Source organism: Rhinopithecus roxellana, chromosome 20 (assembly GCF_007565055.1).
Source record: "Rhinopithecus roxellana isolate Shanxi Qingling chromosome 20, ASM756505v1, whole genome shotgun sequence".
NCBI lineage: Eukaryota > Metazoa > Chordata > Mammalia > Primates > Cercopithecidae > Rhinopithecus > Rhinopithecus roxellana.
The window spans coordinates 45,490,958-45,514,612 of NC_044568.1; the positions used below are offsets into that span (position 1 = coordinate 45,490,958).

Sequence of the window (23,655 nt, forward strand, 5' to 3'; positions counted from 1 at the left end):
CCTCAGCCTCCCCAGCCGCTGAGACTACACACGTGCTGGTTAATTGTGTGTGTGTGTGTGTGTGTGTGTGTGTGTGTGTGTGTGTGACGGAGGTTTGTTCTTGTTGCCCAGGCTAGAGTGCAGTGGTGTGATCTTGGCTCACTGCAACCTCCGCCTCCCAGGTTCAAGCGATTCTCCTGCCTCAGCCTCCTGAATAGTTGGGATTATAGGCGTCCAACACCATGCCCGGGGAATTTTTTGTATTTTTAGTAGAGATGGGGTTTCATCATGTTGGCCAGGCTGGTCTTGAACTCCTGACCTCAGGTGATCCAACCGCTTTGGCCTCCCAAAGTGCTGGGATTACAGGCATGAGCCCTGCGCCCAGCCTCCGTCTGTCTGTCTGTCTGTCTGTCTGTCTCTCTCTCTCTCTCTCTCTCTCGACTGAGAGAGAGACTGGGGACAATCATCTCTCTATATACTGACAGAGAGAGAGAGAGAGAGAGACGGAGTCTGGCTCTCACCTAGGCTGGAGTGCAGTGGTGTGATCTTGGCTCACTGCAACCTCTGCCTTCCGTGTTCAAGCGATTCCTGTGCCTCAGCCTCCCAAATAGCTGGGATCATAGGTGCGCACCATCAGCCCAGCTAATTTTTGCATTTTTAGTAGAGATGATTTCGCCATGTTGGCCAGGTTGGTTTTGAACTCCTGACCTCAGGTGATCCGCTGGCCTCGGCCTTCCAAAGTGCTGGGATTACAGGCGTGAGCCAGTGCGCCCGGCCAAATAAGATTAAAACGTTAAATTCAGGACTACTCCTCCAAGTCTTCTGCTCCCTTTGGGCGCCCAGGTGAGCGGGGGAGGGGCTGGAGGAATAATAACATCAAAAGAGCGCCTTTTGCTCCCTTATTCCGAGGAGACTTCCCTGGGTCTGACTCCCAGTCCCGTGCCCAGCGCCCCGGCGGCCTCTCGAGCCCCTTCAGAGACCAAAATGCAGAGATCAGGACGCCTTTGCGCCGCCCCAGGTGCCCGCCCCTAGCTGGCTCCGCCTGGGGCCCGAGGGAAGGTGAGGTCAGGGGCCGGGCCGGGGCGTGGCAGGCGGGGTGTGTGTCCGCCGGGGTTGGTGCCTCCGGTGGCCGGGCAGCACCGTCCCACCCCTGCCACCCTCCGATGGGGCCGCTACCTGTGTGCCTGCCAATCATGCTGCTCCTGCTGCTGCCGTCGCTGCTGCTGCTGCTGCCTGGACCTGGCCCCGGGTCCGGCGAGGGTAAGTGAGGAAGGGGCTTTTCCGGAACTCAGGAGTTCCGGGATTCCTCCAGCCTTTCCTAGGGACCCAGCTGCCCTGCCTCCCATCCCTCCCCAAGTTCCTAGGAGCCCTAGAGCCCCCAGCTCGCTCTTCTAATGCTCACCCACACTCTGCGCCCCAGCCCTCTGCAGGATCCCCCACTCACTCCTCCCAGGGACCCAGAACTAGCCCAACCCTTCCCCAGGGGCGCAGAGTCCTCTCCTGGCTCCCTCCGCCAACCGGCTGTGACCCTCTCCAGCAGCCCGGAAGCCTCCCGGATGGCCTGACCTGGGGTCCGCGAACTTAGCCTTCATTCCACCTGTCCCTGAGATGTGAGACACCAGAGGGTGGGAGGAGCAGGGGCAGAAAGGGCCCGGCTTGGGGGTGGGAGAAGAACAGATTGTGCCCCTGTACAACAAACCCCTGTGACACACACACACACACACACACACACACACACACACACACACACACACAGAACATACTGTCCCTATCTCACTCTCCATCCCTTGGGGTCACCGTAGAGAGGTCCCCTGGGTGACTGCCCATTTCTGGGGTGCACAGATACGTGTACCCACAGAGGACTATGCAGACACTGCCAGCACACAGATGCGCAGGCACAGGACCGGCCCCTGACTCACCTGGCACTCAGGTGTGCAGCTCACCGTATGCGGCTCCCACAGGCAAAAATACTGAGATACTGCTAGGGGGACACACGCACACACAGCTCGAGGATACTCAAGACAGCACTCAGGACAATTCAGATGCGCAGTGTACACACACACACACACACACAGAGAGGCACAGACACACATATGTGTACGTAGACCCTGGGGCTCACAGGATGCATAGACAACCCTGGCACTCGCCAGGGAGGTTGCACTGGGCAGACAGGGCAAACAGACCCCAACGTGACCTGCCCCACCTATGTTGGCACAGAGGGAGTGTTTTGCTTGGTTATAAGCACAGTGCTCCATGCCCGCCCCATGCCTGGAACCCTCCCTCTATAGGGGTGTTGCTAGGGCTCTGAGATACCAGAGAGTGGTCAGTGAGGGTGGAAGGGGAACCTTTGGGGACAGCTTCAGGGTACAGTGTTGGGACTGGGACATTGTTAGGGGTGCTCAGGGTGGGCGTGTTCCCTGGGTCTTGGTGGATTTAGAGGTCAAGGGACCAATTCTGGAAGCTCACTGTGTGCCAGGGCAGCTTAATTCAGAGCTCAGCAGCTTTTTTTTTTTTTTGAGACAGAGTCTCGCTGTTGCCCAGGCTGGAGTGCAGTGGCGCAATTTCGGCTTACTGCAACCTCCACCTCCCGAGCTCAAGAGATTCTCCCGCTTCAGCCTCCTGAGTAAGCTGGGACTACAGGCGTGTGCCACCACACCTGGCTAATTTTTGTATTTTTAGTAGAGACAGGATTTCACCATGTTGGCCAGGTTGGTCTCGAACTCCTGACCTCAGATGATCCACCTGCTTCAGCCTCCGAAAGTGCTGGGATTACAGGCATGGCCAGTGCGCTTGGCCAGAGATCTGCTCTGGAAGACCCCCCAGGCTGGAGGGCACTGCCCCAAGCAGACAGGATGGTGAGGGTCCCTGTGGCCACCTGGCAGGCAAGGTGGATTCTGGAGGGAGGTGGCCTGGCAGCAGGATGAGGATGGGGTGAGGGCATTTGAGCAGCAGAGTGTCTGCGTGACCGGGCATAACTGGAGGGACAGTAAATGACTCTTGTGTGAGAGGATGAGGGAAAGGTGAGAGGGGCTGACTACCCCCAGGACTTGGGGTGCATTGAGACCCCTTAGCTTTAACCAGACTTGTGGGAGCCATGGAGGTTTCAGGCAGAGGCGTGGGCTGCTGGGAGAGTGAGGACTCATCATACAGAGAGGAAGGCGAAGCTTTGAACACCAAATGCGGTTTGATTTTCCTTTTTTTTTTTTTTTTTTTTTTTTTTGTTTTTTGAAATGGAGTTTCACTCTTGTTGCCCAGGCTGGAGTGCAATGGTACAATCTCGGCTCACTGCAACCGTCTTCCTCCTGGGTTCAAGCGATTCTCCTGCCTCAGCCTCCCAAGTAGCTGGGATTACAGGCATGTGCCACCATGCCCAGCTAATTTTGTATTTTTAGTGGAAACAAGGTTTCTCCATGTTGGTCAGGCTGGTCTGGAACTCCTGACCTCAGGTGATCTGCCCGCTCCGACCTCCCAAAGTGCTGGGATTAGAGGCATGAGCCACTGCACCTGGCCCCAAATGCGTTTCACATTTTCTTCCTATTTGATTCATCTTTGTCCCCCAACATAAATATGCTACTTTTTCCACTGATAAAAAGACAAAATGGAAATTAAATTTGGCCTGGACTTCTCAAAAAAGTCAGCATGATGAAAACATGTTCTAGATAAAACAGAAATGAGACTGGGCATGGTGGTTCATGCCTGGAATCCCAGCACCTTAGGAGGCCAAGGCAGGAGAATCATTTGAGGCCAGGAGTTTGTGACCAGCCTGGGCAACATAGTGAGACCCCATATCTACTAAAAATTTAAAAATTAGCTGGGCATGGTGGTGCATGCCTGTATGTCTGGAGGCTGAGGCAGGAGGATCGCTCAAGCAGAGGATTTGGAGGCTGCAGTGAGCTATGATTGTGCTACTGCCCTCCAGTGTGGGTAACAGAGTGACACCCTGTCTCTAAAGAAAAAAGAGAGAAGCTGATCAGGACGAGCACAGTGGCTCACGCCTGTAATCCCAGCACTTTGAGAGGCCGAGGCAGGTGGATCATCTGAGGCCAGGAGTTCAAGACCAGCCTGGCCAACATGGTGAAACCCCGTTTCTACTAAAAATACAAAAATTAGCTGGGTGTGGTAGCGCACACCTGTGATCCCAGCTACTCGGGAGGCTGAGGCAGGAGAACTGCTTGAATCTGGGAAGTAGAGGTTGCTGTGAGCAAGATTACACCATTGTGCTCCAGCCTGGGCAACAAGAATGAGACTCTGTCTCAAAAAAAAAGAAAAAAAAAAAATGATGATCAAACACAATGCATCATCCTCCTGGAGCCGTAAAAACCCTAACCCTAACCCAGGAAGCAGGCAGGCCTGTGTGTGAGCTTCCACTCTATTGCTGGTACCACTCGGCTCTGGCAACCTGGAAGGCCACCTTCCCCTGTTGTTACTGTGTAAGGAGGAAGGAGCACTGGTTTGCAAGTCAGAAGCCTGGGTCGAAGCCTCTGCTCGGGTTCCTGCTGGCTGTGGGAATGTGGGGTTACCTTTGCCGGCTGGCCTCCTTTCCTACATGTCCAATGCAGGGGTTCCAGTCACATGCATTGGGCACCATTACGTGTCCGAGCTCTGCCAGGATCTAGATAAATGGCTGGGCTCAGGCCAAGGGGCCTTCCTGTCTGAGCAGTGAAAATAAGAGGAGATGCCAAGGGCCCTGAGCCTGAGTCTGGAGGGGAAGCCATGAGCACAGGGCAGTCCCAGGGCCCAGGAGCTGCCACAGAGGAGCCCACCTTGGTGACAGACACCTGTAGGCTCATCCGTGATGCCCAGTGCCCAACATGAACTGGACAAACGTTTCATGCATGATTCTTTTTTCCCTTCTTGGCTACCTTGAGGACCTTGATTATAATAGTTAGCCTTTTTTTTTTTTCTTTTTTTGAGAGTGTTGCTGTGTCGTCCAGGTTGGAGTGCAGTGGCAAAATCTTGGCTCACTGCAACCTTTGCCTCTCAGGTTCAAGTGACTCTCCTGCCTCAGCCTCCCTAGTAACTGGGATTACAGGCATGCACCAGTATGCTTGGCTAATTGTATTTTTACTAGAGATGGGGTTTCACCATGTTGGCCAGGCTGATCCTGAACTCCTGACTCAGGTGATCTGCCCGCCTGGGCCTCCCAAAGTGTTGGGATTACAGGTGTGAGCCACCTGGCCCTAACTTATAATAGTTAGCCTTTTCATGCACCAGGGGCTTTATACTCATTATCTCATTTCATTCATATGAGTTGAAGTCAGCTTATCCCCCATTTCAGAGATGAGGAAACCAAGGCCCAGACAGGTTAGGAATTTGTCCAAGGTCTTACAGCTAGGAAGTAGGATTCAAACCCAGACAGCCAGGCTGTAACACCTAGGCTCTTCTCAGGCTAATGCCCTTCCCAGGGGTCTGGGAAGCCCTGACCTGCAGCCTGTCGCCTTTGTTTACCCCCAGCCTCCAGGACATTACATGTGCAGCGGCGTGGGATCCTGGAACTGGCAGGAACTGTGGGTTGTGTTGGTTCCCGAACCCCCATCGCCTATATGAAATATGGTTGCTTTTGTGGCTTGGGAGGCCATGGCCAGCCTCGCGATGCCATTGACTGGTGAGTGCATGCCTGGGCCCAGGCTACCAACTCCCTCACACTCTGGGGTAGTCAAGGCTTATGAGGAAGTACCCAAAACTGAAGCTGGGGTTTGGTCCAGGGAGATGCCAGCATGCGGTACTACTTTGCAGGCAGGCAGAGGCCTCTTGGATAACATGGCCAGTGGGGCCAGATCTTGGTACCAGCTGCCCCTTACCCTGCCCATGATTACATTGCCTTAAAAAATTGGCCAGGAGCGGTGGCTCACTCCTGTAATCCCAGCACTTTGGGAGGCCGAGGCGGGCAGATCACTTGGGGTCAGGAGTTCAAGACCAACCTGGCCAATATGGTGAAACCCCATCTCTACTAAAAATGCAAAAATTAGCTGTGTGTGGTGGTGGGCATCTGTAATCCCAGCTACTCGGGAGACTGAGGCAGGAGAATTGCTTGAACCTGGGAGGCAGAGTTTGCGGTAAGTTGGGTGCATGACTGTATTCTAGCGTGGGCGACAGTGCGAGACCCTATCTCAAAAGAAAAAAATAATAATAGTATAAAGTGATCAGGTGTGGTGACTCCCACCTGTAATCCCACCACTTTGGGTCGAGGCAGGAGGATCGCTTGAGCCCAGGAGTTTGAAACCGGCCTCGGCAACATAGTGAGACCCTGTCTCTATATTAAACACACCCACACACACACACACGCACAAAGGCAGCCAGACTATACACTAGGAACTGCCCTGGAAATCCCTTTGAGTTCTCACAACAATCCCATTTCACAGATGAAGAAACCAAAGCACAGAAATATTAAGTAATGTGGCCAGATGTGGTGGCTACGCCTGTAATCCCAGCACTTTGGGAGGCCGAGGCAGGCAGATCACGAGGTCAGGAGTTCGAGACCATCCTGGCCAACATGGTGAAACCCCGTCTCTACTAAAAATACAAAAATTAGCTGAGTGTGGTGGCAGGTGCCTGTATTCCCAGCTATTCAGGAAGCTGAGGCAGAAGAATTACTTGAACTTGGGAAACGGAGATTGCAGTGAGCCAAGATCACACCACTGCACTCCAGCCTGGGTGACAGAGCAAGACTCCATCTGGAAAAAAAAAAAAAAAAGAAACATTAAGTAGCTTGTCTGGAGCCACATAGTTACCAAGATGTGGGAACTGGGATTTGAATGCAGGCAGTCTGGCTGGATTCATGCCTAAGCCTCTACACTCTTGCTACTTACTGTGTGAGAAACGCCTGCTCTGCGGAAGGTTGTGGACTGAGATCTTTCCATGACTTCCACTCATTTACCCCCAAGGCTGTTCTTTTTTTTTTTTTTTTTTTTTTTTTGAGACGGAGTCTCTCTGTCGCCCAGGCTGGAGAGCAGTGGCGAGATCTCGGCTCACTGCAAGCTCCGCCTCCTGGGTTCACACCATTCTCCTGCCTCAGTCTCCTGAGTAGCTGGGACTACAGGCGCCCGCCGCCACGCCCGGATAATTTTTTGTATTTTTGGTAGAGATGGGGTTTCACCGTGTTAGCCAGGATGGTCTCAATCTCCTGACCTTGTGATCCACCCGCCTCGGCCTCCCTAAGTGCTGGGATTACAGGCGTGAGCCACCGTGCCCGGCTCCCAAGGCTGTTCTTAAAGACGGGCGTGACAGTTATGCCCATTTTACAGATGGGGCCCTGAGGCTCAGAAGGGCACGCCACTCACCCATTTCCACAAAGCTATAGCTAGTTAGCAGAGGGCAGAATTCGGCCGCCTCTCCCCTAGCTGGAAGGCTGTGATTGATGCAGCGGGTTTTTTTTTTTGTTGTTGATGCTGTTTGTTTCTTTTTTTGAGACAGGGTCTCGCTCTGTCATCCCGGCTGGAGTGCAGTGGTGCGATCTCAGCTCACTGCAAACTCTGCCTCCAAGATGCAAATGATTCTCGTGCCTCAGCCTCCCAAGTAGCTGGAATTACAGGTGTGCACTACCATGCCCAGCTGTTTTTTGTAGAGGTGGGGTTAGTAGAGATTTGTTTAATAGAGATGGGGTTTTGCCATGGTCTCTACTAAATCCTGTCTCTACTAAAAATACAAAAATTACCCAGGTGTGGTGGCCTATGCCTGTAGTCCCAGCTACTCAGGAGGCTGAGGCAGCATAATCGCTTGAACCTGGGAGGCGGAGGTTGCAGTGACCCGAAATCGCGCCATTGCACTCTAGCCTGGGGTCTCGCTTTTGCGCAGGTTAGAGTGCAGTGGCACAATCATAGTAGCTCACTGCAGCCTCAAACTCCTGGGCTGAAGGGAATCCTCCCACCTCAGCCTCCCAAGTAGCTAGGACTATAGGCATGTGCCATCATGGTGAGCTGATTTTTTTGTGTTTTTATTTTCTCAAGACAGAGTCTTACTCTGTTGCTCAGGCTGGAGTGCAATGGCGCAATCTTGGCTCACTGCAACCTCCACTTCCTGGGTTCAGGTGATTCTCCTGCCACAGCCTCCCGAGTAGCTGGGATTACAGGCGCACACCACCACGCCTGGCTAATTTTGTATTTTTAGTAGAGACAGGGTTTCGCCATGTTGGCCAGGCTGGTCTTGAACTCCTGACCTCGTGATCCACGTGCCTCAGCCTCCCAAAGTGTTGGGATTACAGGCATGAGCCACTGCTCCTGGCCTGGTGAGCTAATTTTTAAATTTGTTATAGAGACAAGAGAGCCAAGAGTCTCCTTACGTTGCCCAGGCTGGTCTTGACCCCCTGGCCTCAAGTGATCCTCCCATCTCAGCCTCCCAAAGTTCTGGGATTATAGATGGGTGCCACTGCACCCGGCCTTTAAGGAGGGTTTCATTATAAACCTGCCCTGAAGGGAAGGAATCCGATTTTATGAGCGGGTGTAGCCTGGGGAGGCCTGGATGACCTCCAGAGGCAGGGGCTTGTGCCTAGGATGAGACCTAAGAGACAAAAGGGCAGACATGAAGTTGCCCCAGGCAGAGGGTACAGTGTGGGCAAAGTCAGGAAGTGGCAGGGCTTGGGTCACTCCAAGAAGAAAGAGGAGTCATATGTCCTGGGAACTTGAGACCCAGACAGTGAGGCAGACAGGCAGGGACCAAGCTTGGGCACAGCCAGAGAGGCAGGACAGGGCATGGTGGGGCCAATGGAATCATTACCCAAGACAGGGATTTTCAGGGAAACAGCTTAGACAAGAGCAGGCATACAGTAGCTCCCACCTGTAATCCCAGCATTTGGGGAGGCTGAGGTAGGAGAACTGCTTGAGCCTGGAAGTTTGAGACCAACCTAGGCAACATGGTGAGACCCCATCTCTTTTTTCTTTTCTTTCTTTCTTTTTTTTTTTTTTTTTGAGACGGAGTCTTGCTGTGTCTCCCAGACTGGAGTACAGTGGCGCCATCTCAGCTCACTGCAAGCTTCGCCTCCCAGGTTCATGCCATTCTCCTGCCTCAGCCTCCCCAGAAGCTGGGACTACAGGCTCCCGCCACCACGCCCAGCTAATTTTTTGTATTTTTAGTAGAGACGGGGTTTCATCATGTTAGCCAGGATGGTCTTGATCTCCTGACCTCGTGATCCGCCCGCCTCGACCTCCCAAAGTCCTGGGATTACAGGCATGAACCAGCACACCCGGCCATGAGACCCCATCTCTACAAACAATTTAAAAAAGGAATTTGTGTTCCTGTAGTAGCGTACTTGGGAGGTTGAGGTGGCAGTTAACACTTGAGCCTGGGAGTTCAAGGCTAAAGTGAGCTGATTGAGCCACTGCATTCCAGCCTGAGTGACAGAGAGAGACCCTGTCTCAAAGGAAATACAAATTATAAAACTAGCCAGGCATAGTGGCATGTGCCTATAGTCTCAGCTACTTGGGATTGTTGAGGTGGGAGGATCGCTTGAGCCCAGGAGTTCAAGGCTGCAGTGAGCTATGACTGTGCTGCTGCACTCCAGCCTGGGTGACAGAGAAAGACCCTGTCTCTTAAAAAAAAAAAAAAAAAAAAAAAAAAAAAAGCTTAGATAAGAGGCTGCTGTGCCCCGCTGGGAGTCATCAGTCACCCATGGTCCTGGCAAGAGAGAAGGGCCGGGAGAGAGCTTCACCCACCTGCTGTCCTGCCCATGTGACATCCGCAGGTGCTGCCATCGCCACGACTGTTGTTACACTCGAGCTGAAGAGGCTGGCTGCAGCCCCAAGACAGAGCGCTACTCCTGGCAGTGCGTCAATCAGAGCGTCTTGTGCGGTGAGTCCCCAGCATCACCATGCCACCCACCCTGAGTATCCCCTGGGCATCCTGGCACGGCTAGATGACTTCCGTGCCCGTTTCAATAACCACTGCTTCCAACTCTCTATAGACCACCCCTTGGGTGTATCTAATGTTAGTGATATTTATTTTATTGATTTTTTGAGTCAGAGTCTCACTCTGTCTCCCAGGCTAGAGTGTGGTGGTGTGATCTTGGCTCACTACAAACTCTGCCTCCTGGGTTCAAGCGATTCTCTTGCCTCAGCCTCCCAAGTGGCTGGGACTACAGGCATGCACCACCATGCCCAGCTAATTTTTGTATTTTTGTCAGTAGAGGGGTTTCACCACATTGGCCAGGCTGGTGTCAAACTCCCCACCTCAAGTGATCCGCCCGCCTCGACCTCCCAAAGTGCTGGGATTACAGGCGTGAGCCATGGTGTCTGGTCGTAATGTGAGTGATCTTTAACACTGAGCACTTGAAAAAGAAAACCCTGAAGAGACCTAATTCTTTGATGTCTGGACAACAAGGAAGAAGATAGAAATGGCATCAACAATGTAAATGTTTACCAGAAAGGGACTAGGGGTCAGGACCAGTACGAGGATCGTTTGAGGCCAGGAACGCATCTCTACAAACAACTTAAAGGATTTTTTAACATTGGCCAGGTGTGGTGGCACAGATCTGTGATCCCAGCTACTCAGAAGGCTGAGGCAGGAGAACTGCTTGAACCCAGGAGGCGGCGGTTGCAGTGAGCCGAGACTGCAACATTGCACTCCAGCCTGGGTGACAGAGCGGAACTCTGTCTCAAAAAAAAAAAAGGAAATAGATATAACATAAAATTAGCCATGTTAAAGTGTATAATTCAGTGATATTTAGAATATTCACAATGTCATCCAACCACCACCTAAACATCTTCATCACTCCGCCTCGAAAAATCCCTTTCCCCTTAAGCAGTCCGTTCCCATTCCTCCCTACCACCAACACCTGGTAAACTTACCGGACTACCAGCTTTCTATCTCTGGATTTACCCTGTCTAGATATTTCATGTAAATGGAATTGTACACTATGTTTCTGCCTTCTTCACTTAGCATAATGTTTTTGAGGTTTGCTCTTTTTTTTTTTTTTTTTTTTTGACTCGAAATCTCACTCTGTTGCATAGGCTGGAGTGCAGTGGTGCCATCTCGGCTCACTGCAGCCTCCGCCTCCTGGGTTCACACGATTCTCCTGCCTCAGCCTCCTGAGTAGCTGGGATTACAGACGTGCACCACCATGCCTGGGTAATTTTTGTATTTTTAGCAGAGATGGAGTTTTACCATGTTGGCCAGGCTGGTCTTGAACCCCTGACCTCAAGTGATCCACCTGCCTCAGCCTCCCACAGTGCTGCGATTACAGGCGTGAGCCACCGCACCCATCCTGTTCATGTTGTATTAATAGCGTGTGTCAGTACGTCATTCCTTTTATGAATGAATAATATCTGCTGCATGGATAGATCACATTTTGTTTATCCATTCGTTCAGTGACAGGCATTTGGGTTGTTTTTACCTTTTGGCTTATGTGAATAGTGCCGCTGTGAACATTCATGAGCAAGTACTTATCTGAGTACCTGGTTTCAATTGTTTGGAGTGTATACCTGGGAGTGGAATTGCTGGGTCACACGGTAATCCTGTTTTACTTCTTTTTTTGAGACAGGGTCTCGCTCTGTCACCCAGGCTGGATGGGGTACAGTGGCATGATCATGGCTCACTGCAGCCTCAAACTCCTGGGTTCAAACTATCCTCCTGGCTCAGCCTCCTGAGTAGCTGGGACTATAGGTGTGTGGCACGATGCTGGGCTAATTTTTTTGAGACAAAGTCTTACTTTGTCACCCAGGCTAGAATGCAGTGGTACGATCATGGCTCACTACAACTTCTGCCTCCCTGGTTTAAGCGATTCTCCTGCCTTAGCCTCCTGAGTAGCTGAGATTATAGGTGCCTGCCACCATGCCCAGCTAATTTTTGTATTTTTAGTAGAGATGAGGTTTCACCCTGTTGGTCAGGCTGGTCTCGAATTCCTGACCTCAAGCAATTCATCCACCTCGGCCTCCCAAAATGCTGGGATTACAGGTATAAGCCACTGTACCTGGCCAAGTGCCCAGCTAATTTTTAACGTTTTTTTTGTTTGTTTGTTTGAGATGGAGTCTCACTCTTGTTGTCTAGGCTGGAGTGCAATGGCGTGATCTCAGGTCACTTCAGCCTCCGCCTCCTGAACTCAAGCGATTCTCCCGTCTCAGCCTCTTGAGTAGCTGGGATTACAGGCATGCACCACCTCACCCGGCTAATTTTTATATATTTTTTAGTACAGATGGGGTTTCACCGTGTTGGCCAGGCTGGTCTCGAACTCCTGATCCATCCGCCTCAGCCTCCTAAAGTTTTGGGATTACAGGCACGAGCCACTGCGCCCGGCCTACTTGAAGTATGTTTTTAGATCTTCAGCTGTATCTCCTTACTATGGATTAGAACTTGGCATAAGAGCAAAGCTGAATAAATATGATGATATAATCAGTTTTTAGGCCTGAACATGCCCCAGGCATCATCTGAATCCAGCCTTCTCATTAGAGTTGGGGAAACTGGCTGGGCATGGTAGCTCATACCTATGATCCCCGCACTTTGAGAGGGCAAGGCGGGAGGATAGCTTGAGCCCAGGAGTTCGAGACCACCCTGGCAGCATAAAGAGACCCTATCTCTACAAAAGACATAAATAAAGGGGAAACTGAGGCTCAGGGAGAGTAAGTGACTCATTCCCCCAGACTGCCCCCTTCTGGTGTGGGTGACGAGGAGGTGAAATGAGGCTTCAGTGGGAAATCTGTTGAAAATCTTTCCTTTCTCCCTTCAATTTGCATATTCTGCTTGGTCCTACCCAGGTGGAAATGATATTTATAAAATATTGGTGTGTCTGTTGGTAGAGTCTGTGCCTGTTTACAGAACTGTCTTCTCTGAACCAAATGAAAGGAACTAAAATATCTATTATGCATTTTGGACTAAAAATATTATCTTATTCTGTTTGGAGATATTCTGAACATAGTTGTTTATTTAATTACAGGTTTGGCCCATTTTCCATTTATGGGCCTGACTTAAATATATTTTAAAAATTTTAAACCTATAATAATATTTACTAGCAGGCCTTAATTTTAAACTTAACCCTCGGGAGCTATTTTTCCTTTCAAATTTTTATTCTTCTTCAAGACGTGATGCCATCGGGTTCCTGAGGTCATGGAGCAGTGGGGCCAGGTCTTGCTGTTGGAGGAATCTTTGTTGCTCAGGGAGAAGAGTAAGAGGACAGGCAGAGGTGCTGGGTCAGGAGATCCTGGGCTGGAATCCTGGTCCACCCCTTCCCAGTTCTGTGACCTTGGATGAGTTACCAAATACCTGTAAGCCTCACTTTCCTCATCTGTAAAATGGGAGTAACAGACCAGAGTTGCTGGGGTTGTATGAGCACTGGAGATTGTGTATGGCTTTGCTTTCCTTTTCCCTCCCTTCCCCTCCCCTCCGCTTCTCTCCCCTTCCCTCCCCTCCGCTTCTCTCCCCTTCCCTCCCCTCCCTTCCCCTTCCCCCCTCCCCTCTCCCTCACCACTTCCCTCTCCCCCGTGCCCCTTTCCTTTCCTTTCCTTTCCTTTCCTTTCCTTTCCTTTCCTTTCCTTTCCTTTCCTTTCCTTTCCTTTCCTTTCCTTTCCTTTTCCTTTTCCTTTTCCTTTTCCTTTTCCTTTCCTTTTCCTTTTCCTTTTCCTTTCCTTTTCCTTTTCCTTTTTCTTTTCTTTGAGATAGAGTCTCACTCTGTTGCCTAGGCTGGAGTACAGTGGCGCTATCTCAGCTCACTGCACCCTCCACTTCCCTGGTTCAAGCCATTCTCCTGCCTCAGCCTCCCAAGTAGCTGCACACCACCACACCCAGGTAAAAACATTTTTTTTTTATTTTTATTTTTAGTAGAGACGTGATTTCATCATGTTGGCCAGGCTGGTCTTGAACTCCTGACCTCAAGGGATCTGCCCACCTCAGCCTCCCAAAATGCTGGGATTACAGGCATGAGGATGAAGTGCTTTTCTAAGGCTTTTCTATGGTCTGTCAACAAATATTATTGTGAGTCTACTCTGCCGGGCTCCATGCTAGGTTTTGGGCAAGGCAGAGCAACAGGGTACTGTAGTCTAAAAGGAGGAGACAGGGAAGCAGTGTGTGCGCCAAATGCTTTGTAACTATTGTGTTGAGAAATGAAGCAGGTGAATTACTATACCCGCTACAACATGGATGAACTTTGAAAATATGATGGGCTCGGCACAATGACTCCTACCTGTAATCCCAACACTTTGGGAAGCCAAGGCAAAAGTATCACTTGAGCCCAGAAATTTGAGACCAGTCTGGGCAACATAGTGAGACTTTGGCATAGTAGCGCATGCCTGTAGTTCCAGCTACTTGGGAGGCTGAGGTGGGAAGGTCACTTGAGCTCAGGGGGTCCAGGCTGCAGTGAGCCATGATCATGCGACTGCATTCCAGCCTGGGTGACAGAGTGAGACCCTGCCTCAACAAAAAAGGCCAGGCACAGTGGCTCACACCTGTAATCCCAGCACTTTGGGAGGCTGAGCCTGGTGGATCGCTTGAGGTCAGGAGTTCGAGATCAGCCTCGCCAACATGGTGAAACCCCGGCTCTACTAGCAATACAAAATTAGCCGGTTGTGGTGGCGGATGCCTGTAATCCCAGCTACTGGGGAGGTTGAGGCAGGAGAATTGCTTGAACCTGGAAGACAGAGGTTGCAATGAGTAGAGATCATGCCACTGCCCTCCAACCTGGGCGACTGAGTGAGACTCTGTTTCAAAAAAAGAAAAGCAAAAAGAAAGAAAGAAGAAATACAGCATTGAGTGAACAGAGCCAGACACAAGAGGTCACGTATAGAGGCTTTCTGTTGCTCTGTGAGGAATACAAAAAAAGGTCACGTGTATTGTATGAGTTCATTTATATGAATTGTCCAGAATAGGCAAATCCACAGAAATAGAAAGTAGACTAGTGGTTGCTGGGAATGCAGAAGAGTGGGAATGGGGAGCAACTGCTTAAAGAGAATTGGATTTCTATTGGGGTGATGATCTCGATCTGTCACCAAGTCTGGGGTGCAGTGGCAGGATCACAACTCACTGCAGTATCAAAATCCTGGGATTAAGGGATTCTTCTGCCTCAGTCACTCGAGTAGCTGGGACTACAGGCATGTGCTACAATGCTGAGCTAATTTTTGTATTATTATTATTATTTTTTGAGATGGAGCCTTGCTCTTATTGCCCAGACTGGAGTGCAATGGCACTATCTCGGCTCACTGCAACCTCTGCCTCCTGAGTTCAAGTGATTCTCCTGTCTCAGCCTCCCTAGTAGCTGGGATTACAAACGTGTGCCACCACGCCCGGCTAATTTTTGTATTTTTAGTAGAGATGGGGTTTCTCCATGTTGGCCAGGCTGTTCTTGAACTCCTGACCTTGTGAACCGCCCGCCTCAGCCTCCCAAAGTGCTGGGATTACAGGCGTGAGCCACCACGCCCAGCCTGTATTTTTTGTAGAGATGGTGTCTTGCTATGCTGCCTAGGTTGGTCTTGAACTCCTGACCTCAAGCAATCCTCCTGACTCAGCCTCCCAAAGTGTTGAGATTACAGCCCTAAGCCACCACACTCAGCCTGGGGTGATAACAGTTTTAGTACAAGATAGGTGCCCAGCATTGTGAAGGTACTAAATGCTACTGACTGTACACTTTAATATGGTAAATTTTATGTTGTGAGAATTTTGCCCCAATAACAGAAAGCAGGAGTGCATGGTGAGGGTTTCTCTGTTACTGAGAGTGGTTGGGGTAAGAGAAAGTCTCCTGGAGACACCAATGAAGCAGGGACCTGAGGAATAGAGGAGGCAGCCATGTGGAGGTGATGGCGCAGCCAGTGCAAAGGCCCTGGGGTACACACAAGTGCCTGGGTGGTCTGAAGGTCACAAGGAGGGCAGTGAGACTGGAGCAGAGTCCCCCAGAGTGAGACAGGTAGGGGATGATGTTGGAGAGTGATAGGGGCTAGATTCCTAAAGCATTGGAGGCTCTTCTCTGAGACAGATGGGGAGCCAAGGAGGGTTTTGAGCAGGGGAAGGACACTATCTGATTTGGATTTTTTTTTTTTTTTTTTTTTTTTTTGAGATGGAGTCTTGCTCTGTCATCCAGGCTGGAGTGCAGTGGCATGATCTCGGCTCCCTTCAACCTCTGCCTTTTGGGCTCAAGCAATCTTCCCACCTCAGCCTCCTGAGTAGCTGGGATCACAGGTGTGTGCCACCTTGCCCTGCTAATTTATGTACTTTTAGTAGAGATGGGGTTTTACCATGTTGGCCACGCTGGTCTCAAACTCCTGATCTCAGGTGATCCACCTGCCTCGGCCTCCCAAAATGTTGGGATTACAGGCGTGAATCATCGCACTTGGCCTTGATATGTATTTTAACCAAACCACTCTGGCTGCCACATGGTAGAAACCCAGGAGGGGGAAAGGGTGGAAGCTGGATGTGGCTGTGAAGCTGCTGCAGTGGTCTTGGAGAGAGGTAGCTTGGGCATGGAGTGGCCGTGGAGATGGTGGGAGGGACTGGCTTCTGGACACATCTGGCTGGATGGAACTGCAGGAGTTGCCAGTGGATGGGTGAGGGTGTGAGGGGAAGAGGAGCTGGCTGGGGTATTTGTCCCAGTCGCCCTGCAGCTGAGCACTCTCCTGTCCTTGGAAAGCCGGCTTCCAGCCAGCCCTGTATGCCACCCTGGGGCTATAGCCAGGAAGCTGCAGTGGCTCCTTCCTCAAGAGTCCCCCCACAACTACCATCATTTTTCTCTGAGGGTTTCTGTTGTGCAGTAGCCCATGGAAAGCTTACAGGCAGGAAGACGTTCCTGCACTGGCTGGTTCTATTACTAATTTTTACACATATTATTTTTATCCATTTATCTGTCTTGCCATCTATTCATCCATTATCCATTCACCCATCATCCATCTATCCATCCATCCATCATCCATCCATCCATTCATTCATCCATCTATCCATCCATCCATCCATCCATCCATCCATCCATCCATCCATCCATCCAATTTCCATCCATCCATTATCCATCCATCCATCATCCATCCACCCATCTTCCATCCATCCATCTATCCAGCCATCCATTATCCATCATCCATCATCCAGCATCCATCCATCCATCCATCCATCCATCCATCCATCCATCCATCCATCCATCCATGGGGAGTGCCTGCTTCAGGGGAATGAGGTTTCTTCTGGGGTGATAAAAATGTTTTAGAATGCTGGGCGCAATGGCTCACGCCTGTATTCCCCACACTTTAGGAGGCTGAGGCAGGCAGATCACGAGGTCAAGAGATTGAGAGCATCCTGGTCAACATGGTAAAACTAGGTCTCTACTAAAAACACAAAAATTAGCTAGTCGTGGTGGTGTGCACCTGTAGTCCCAGCTACTCGGGAGGCGGAGGCAGGAGAATCACTTAAACCTGGGAGACGGAGGTTGCAGTGAGCTGAGACCATGCCACTGCACTCCAGCCTGGCAACAGAGTGAAACTCCATCTCAAAAAAAAAAAAAAAATTTTAGAATTAGATAGATGCCCAGCATTGTGAATGTACTAAATGTCACTGACTTGCACACTTTGAAATGATAAAATTTATGTTGTGAGAATTTTGCCCCAGTAACAAGAAGCAGGAGTGCATGGTGAGGGATCCGTCTATCCAACCATTCATTCAACCATTCATTTACATACTTTTTCTGATTCAAACCCAATACATGTTTGTTATGAAAAATTAAAACATTCCAGAAATATTCTTTTTTTTTTTTTTTTTTTTTTTTTGAGGCGGAGTCTCGCTCTGTCGCCCGGACTGGAGTGCAGTGGCCGGATCTCAGCTCACTGCAAGCTCCGCCTCCCGGGTTTACGCTATTCTCCTGCCTCAGCCTCCCGAGTAGCTGGGACTACAGGCGCCCGCCACCTCGCCCGGCTAGTTTTTGTATTTTTAGTAGAGACGGGGTTTCACCGTGTTAGCCAGGATGGTCTCAATCTCCTGACCTCGTGATCCGCCCGTCTCGGCCTCCCACAGTGCTGGGATTACAGGCTTGAGCCACCGCGCCCGGCCGAAATATTCTTTTTTTAAATGTTTACTTCTTATTTATTTCAGTAGCCTTAGGGGTACAAGTAGTTTTTGGTTACATGGATGAATTGTATAGTGGTGAAATCTGAGCTTTTTTTTTTTTTTTTTTTGAGACGCAGTCTCGCTCTGTTGCCCAGGCTGGAGTGCAGTGGCACATCTCAGCTCACTGCAAGCTCCGCCTCCCGGGTTCATGCCATTCTCCTGCCTCAGCCTCCCGAGTAGCTGGGACTACAGGCGCCCGCCACCACTCCCGGCTAATATTTTTTGTATTTTTAGTAGAAACGGGGTTTCACCATGTTAGCCAGGATGGTCTCAATCTCTTGACCTTGTGATCCGCCCGCCTCAGCCTCCCAAAGTGCTGGGATTACAGGCGTGACCCACCACACCCAAAATCTGAGCTTTTAGCGCACCCATCACCCAAGTAGTCTATGTTGTACCCAATACATAGCTTTTTATCCCTCCCCACTTCGGAGTCTCCAATGTGTCCATTATACCACTCTATATGCCTCTGTACCGCTCATAACTTAGCTCTCACTTATAAGTGACAATATAGTATTTGGTTTTCCATACTTGAGTTTCATCACTTAGAATAAGTGAAGGAGCTTCATTGCAATCCTTATCAAAATACCAACATCAGTTCATCCAAGTTGCTTCATCCAGCTTCATCCAAGTTGCTGCAGAAGACAGGCACGCACCACCACTCCTGGCTAATTTTTGTATTTTTAGTAGAGACAGGGTTTCACCATATTGGCCAGGCTGGTCTTGAACTCCTGACCTCATGATCCGCCCACCTTGGCCTCCCAAAGTGCTGGCGTTATAGGCGTGAGCCACTGCACCCAGCCACCACATTTTCTTTATCTACTCATTGGTTGATGGGCACTTAGGTTGGTTCTGTATCTTTCCAATTGTGAATTGTGCTGTGATAAACATATGCGTGCACAGCTCTTTTTGATATAATGACTTATTTTCCTTTGGGTAGATACCCAGTAGTGGGATTGCTAGAAAGAATAGCAGATTTACTTTTAGTTCTGTGAGAAATCTCCACACTGTTTTCCATGGAGGCTGTGCTAACTGACATTCCCACCAACAATCTAAAAGCATTGTTTTTTCACCACATTCAGGTCAACGTCTGTTTTGAGTTTTTAATAATGGCCATTTTGGCTGGGGTAAGTTAGTATCTCATTATGGTTTTAATTTGCAGTTCCCTGATGATGACTGATGTTGAACATTTTTTCGTTTGCTAGCCATTTGTATATCTTTTGAGAAATGTCTGCTGATGTTATGTGCTCACTTTTTTAATTTTTTTTATTTTTTTTATTTTTTAAGACAGAGTCTTGCTCTGTCGCCTAGGCTGGAGTGCAGTGGCGCAATCTTGGCTCACTGCAACCTCTGCCTCCCAGGTTCAAACGATTCTCCTGCCTCGGCCTCCCAAGTAGCTGGGATTACAGGCATGAGCCACCACACCCGGCTAATTTTTGTATCTTTAGTAGAGACGGGGTTTCACCATGTTGGCCAGGCTGGTCTTGAACTCCTGACCTCATGATCTGCCCACCTCGACCTCCCAAAGTGCTGGGATTACATGTGTGAGCCACCGTGCCTGGCCATGTGCCCAATTTTTGATGAGTTTTTTTTCTTCTTCTTGATTTGAGTTTTTTGTAGATTCTGGCTATTAGTCCTTTGTCAGATATGTAGTTTGCAAATATTTTCTCCCATTCTATGGGTTGTCTGTTTACTCTGATGATTAGTTCTTTTGCTGTGCAGAAGCTTTTTAGTTTAATTAAGTCGCATTTATTTATTTTTGTTTTTGTTGCATTTGCTTTTGGGGTCTTAGTCAATGTCCAGGGGAGTTTTTCCAAGGTTTTCTTCTAGAATTCTTATGGTTGTCTTTAGTCCATCTTGACTTGAGGTATATGGTGAGTTTTGTAGGTGGTGAGAGATACGGATCCAGTTTCATTCTTCTGCATGTAGCTATCCAGTTTTCCCAGTACCATTTATTGAATAGGGTGTCATTTCCCCAATTTATGTTTTTGAGTGTTTTTTTTTTTTTTTTGATGGAGTTTCACTCTGGTTGCCCACGCTGGAGTGCAATGGTGCGATCTCTGCTCACTGCAACCTCCACCTCCCAGGTTCAAGCGATTCTCCTGCCTCAGCCTCCTGAGTAGCTGGACTTACAGGCATGTACCACCACGCCCAGCTAATTTTGTATTTTTAGTAGAGACAAGGTTTCTCCATGTTGGTCAGGTTAGTCTTGAGCATGGACCTCAGGCAATCCGCTCGCCTCGACCTCGCAAAGTGCTGGGATTACAGGTGTGAGCCACCACGGCTGGCCTTGAGTGCTTTGTTGAATATCAGTTAGTTGTACGTGTTTAACTTTATTTCTGGGTTTTCTATTCTGCTCTGTTGGTCTATGTATCTACTTTTATACTAGTACCATGCTGTTTTGGTTACTATAGCCTTGTAGTATAATTTGAAGCTGGGTAGTGATGCCTACAGATTTTTTCTTTTTCTTTTTTTTCTTTTTTTTTTTTTTTTTTCTTTTTTTTTTTTGAGACGGAGTCTCGCTCTGCCGCCCAGGCTGGAGTGCAGTGGCCAGATCTCAGCTCACTGCAAGCTCCGCCTCCCGGGTTCACACCATTCTCCTGCCTCAGCCTCCAGAGTAGCTGGGACTACAGGCGCCCGCCACCTCGCCCGGCTAGTTTTTGTATATTTTTAGTAGAGACGGGGTTTCACTGTATTAGCCAGGATGGTCTCGATCTCCTGACCTCGTGATCCGCCCGTCTCGGCCTCCCAAAGTGCTGGGATTACAGGCTTGAGCCACCGCGCCCGGCCTTTTTCTTTTTTTTTCTAGACGGAGTCTCACTCTGTCACCCAGGCTGGAGTGCAGGGGTATGATCTCAGCTCACTGCAACCTCTGCCCCCCAGGTTTAAGCGATTCTCCTGCCTTAGCCTCCCGATCAGCTGGGATTATAGGCGCACACCATCATGCCTGGCTAATTTTTGTATTTTTAGTAGAAATGGGGTTTTACCATGTTGGCCAGGCTGGTCTCGAACTCCTGATCTCAAGTGATTCACCCACCTCAGCCTCTCAATTTGCTGGGATTACAGGTGTGAGACACTGTGCCTGGCCGGATTTGTTCTTTTTTCTTTTTGCTTAAGATTACTTTGGCTATTAGGCTCTTTTTTCTTTGTTTTTGGGTTTTTTTTTTTTTTTTTTTTTTTTTTTGAGACAGAGTCTCACTCTGTCGCCCAGGCTAGAGTGCAGTGGCACGATCTTGGCTCACCACAACCTCCGCCTCCCAAGTTAAAGCGATTCTCTTGCCTTAGCCTCCCAAGTAGCTGGGACTACAGGTGTCTGCCACCATGCCCAGCTACTAATTTTTGTGTTTTTAGTAGAGAGGAGGTTTCACCATGTTAGCCAGGCTGGTCTCGAACTCCTGACCTCAGGTGTTCCACCCACCTCAGCCTCCCAAAGTGCTAGGATTACAGGCGTGAGCCACTGTGTCCAGACTATTTGGCTCTTTTTTAGTTCCATATAAATTTTAGGATTGTCTCCTCTGTGAAAAATGATGTTGTTATTTTGATAGGAATTGCACTGAATCTGTAGATTGCTTTGGGTAGTATGGTCATTTTCATTATATTGATTCTTCCAATCCATGAGCATGGGATGTATTTCCATTCGTTTGTGTCATCTATGATTTCTTTCAGCAGTGTTTTGTAATTCTCTTTGTAGAGATCTTTCACCTTCCTGCTTAAGTATATTACTATGTTTAGGGTAGCTTTTTTTTCCCCCCAGCTATTATAAAAGGGACTGAGTTCTTGATTTCAGTCTCAGCTTAGTCCTTATTGATGTATAGCAGTGCTACTTGTTTGTAACCTGAGACTGTTGAATTAATTGGTCAAATCTAGGAATCTTTTGGAGGAGTCTTTAGGGTTTTCTAAGTATACAATCATATCATTGGCAGAGGTAGTTGGATCTCCTCTTTTCCCATTTGGATGCCCTTTATTTCTTTCTCTTTCATGACTGCTCTGGCTAGGACTTCCAATACTACGCTGAATAGAAGTGGTGAGAGTGGGCATCCTTGTCTTGTTCCAGCTCTTAAGGGAAATGAATGCTTTCAACTCATCCCCATTCAGTATGATGTTGGCTGTGGGTTTGTCATATATCACTTTTATTATTTTGAGGTATGTTCCTTCTATGCCTAGTATATTGAGAATAAGTATCTTTTTTTAAAAAAAAAATTATTATGGGCTGAGAGTGGTGGCTTGTGCCTGTAATCCTAGCACTTTGGGACGCTGAGGCGGGTGGATCACTTAGCCCAGGAGTTCAAGACCAGTCTGGCAATATGGCAAAACCCCATCTCTACTAAAAATACAAAATTAGCTGGGCATGGTGGTGGGCCTGTAGTCCCAGCCACATGGGAGGCTGAGGTGGGAGAATGACTTGAGTCCAGGAGGCGGAGGCTGCAGTGAGCCACAACCTTGCCACTACACTCCAGCCTGGGTTAGAGAAACAGACCTTGTCTCAAAAAATAAATAATTACTATTATTATTTTTATATAAGGGAATCTCCAAATGAAATCGTGTAGTATCAGGCCAAGCATGGTGGCTCATGCCTGTAATCCCGGCACTTTGGGAAGTCGAGGCAGGTGGATCACCTGAGGTCAGGAGTTCGAGACCATCCTGACCAACATGGCGAAACCCCGTCTCCACTAAAAATATTTTAAAAATTAGCCGGGTGTGGTGGCCTGTGCCTGTAGTCCCAGCTACTTGGGAGGCTGAGGCAGGAGAATCACTTGAACCCGCGAGGTGGAGGCTGCAGTGAGCCGAGATCGTGCCACTGCACTCCAGCCTGGGCAACAGAGCGAGCCCCTTCTCAGGAAAAAAAAAAAAAAAGAAAGAAAAAGGAAATCGTGTAATATCGATGCAGAAGAGCAGTATAGCAGGCTGTGGACTCTCCATTTGAAACTTTCAATTTCCTTTTCTGTAAAATGAGGCTGACATCACCTGCTTCCGGGGAGCTGTGCAATGGAGATCACATGGTGAACTGTCAAGCATCTCAGCAATATAATTTATGACCCGTCCTGCCTCCTGGTTTACTGGTTTCCCTTGAGTCTCTCCAGGTCCCTGCTCTAATCTCAGTTTCCCCACTTATTCCAGGACCAGCAGAGAACAAATGCCAAGAACTCTTGTGCAAGTGTGACCAGGAGATTGCTAACTGCTTAGCTCAAACTGAGTACAACTTAAAGTACCTCTTCTACCCCCAGTTCCTATGTGAGCGGGACTCGCCCAAGTGTGACTGACTACCTTGACTTGAAATGCTCTTTCGCACAAGGAAATAAAGCATCCTCTCAGTAATGAACAACAGCATTCAGTTATTTGCAGAAGGGAACCCAAACCCAAGTGATAAAGCCACAATCTTGTGTTTGCTTTCTCTCCCAATCCCGGAACTCAGGACTGGAGCCCATGTGGTTTGCAGTTAAAGGCCAAAGTCCTGCGCCTATTTTATAAAACTATGACTGTATTTATCACTGTGTTGGGTTTGGTTCCATTTTTGAGGTTCGCTCCATCTTTATGAAAAGGTGGTCTTTGTCTTCTAACCTGCTTGGTTGGCTGGTAGTCAAATGTGAACCAACACCTACCGTGTGCCTGGCCATGTTTTATGTTCTAGGTTGCAGCAATCAACAAGACGGCCATACAACGCCCACCCGGTGAAGTTCAAGTCCAGTGGCT

General features: G+C 49.2%; 1 protein-coding gene across 1 annotated transcript; it reads left to right on the forward strand.

Moving 5' to 3' along the window:
* Positions 1-708: 708 nt before the first annotated feature.
* PLA2G10 (phospholipase A2 group X) lies at positions 709-23,284 on the forward strand. Its single transcript, XM_030925126.1, has 4 exons — positions 709-1,239; positions 5,434-5,584; positions 9,656-9,762; positions 23,083-23,284. Exons 1-4 carry the CDS (start codon positions 1,143-1,145, stop codon positions 23,223-23,225), a joined length of 498 nt encoding a protein of 165 aa, XP_030780986.1. The 5' UTR covers positions 709-1,142; the 3' UTR covers positions 23,226-23,284.
* Positions 23,285-23,655: the final 371 nt, after the last annotated feature.

Bases quoted from the DNA above. Each gene is read 5' to 3' on its own strand.
- PLA2G10 (XM_030925126.1), top strand. From the start codon at position 1,143: ATGGGGCCGCTACCTGTGTGCCTGCCAATCATGCTGCTCCTGCTGCTG. The intron at 5,585-9,655 runs GTGAGTGCATGC...TGACATCCGCAG, and splicing joins CCTCGCGATGCCATTGACTG to GTGCTGCCATCGCCACGACT. The intron at 9,763-23,082 runs GTGAGTCCCCAG...CACTTATTCCAG, and splicing joins CAATCAGAGCGTCTTGTGCG to GACCAGCAGAGAACAAATGC.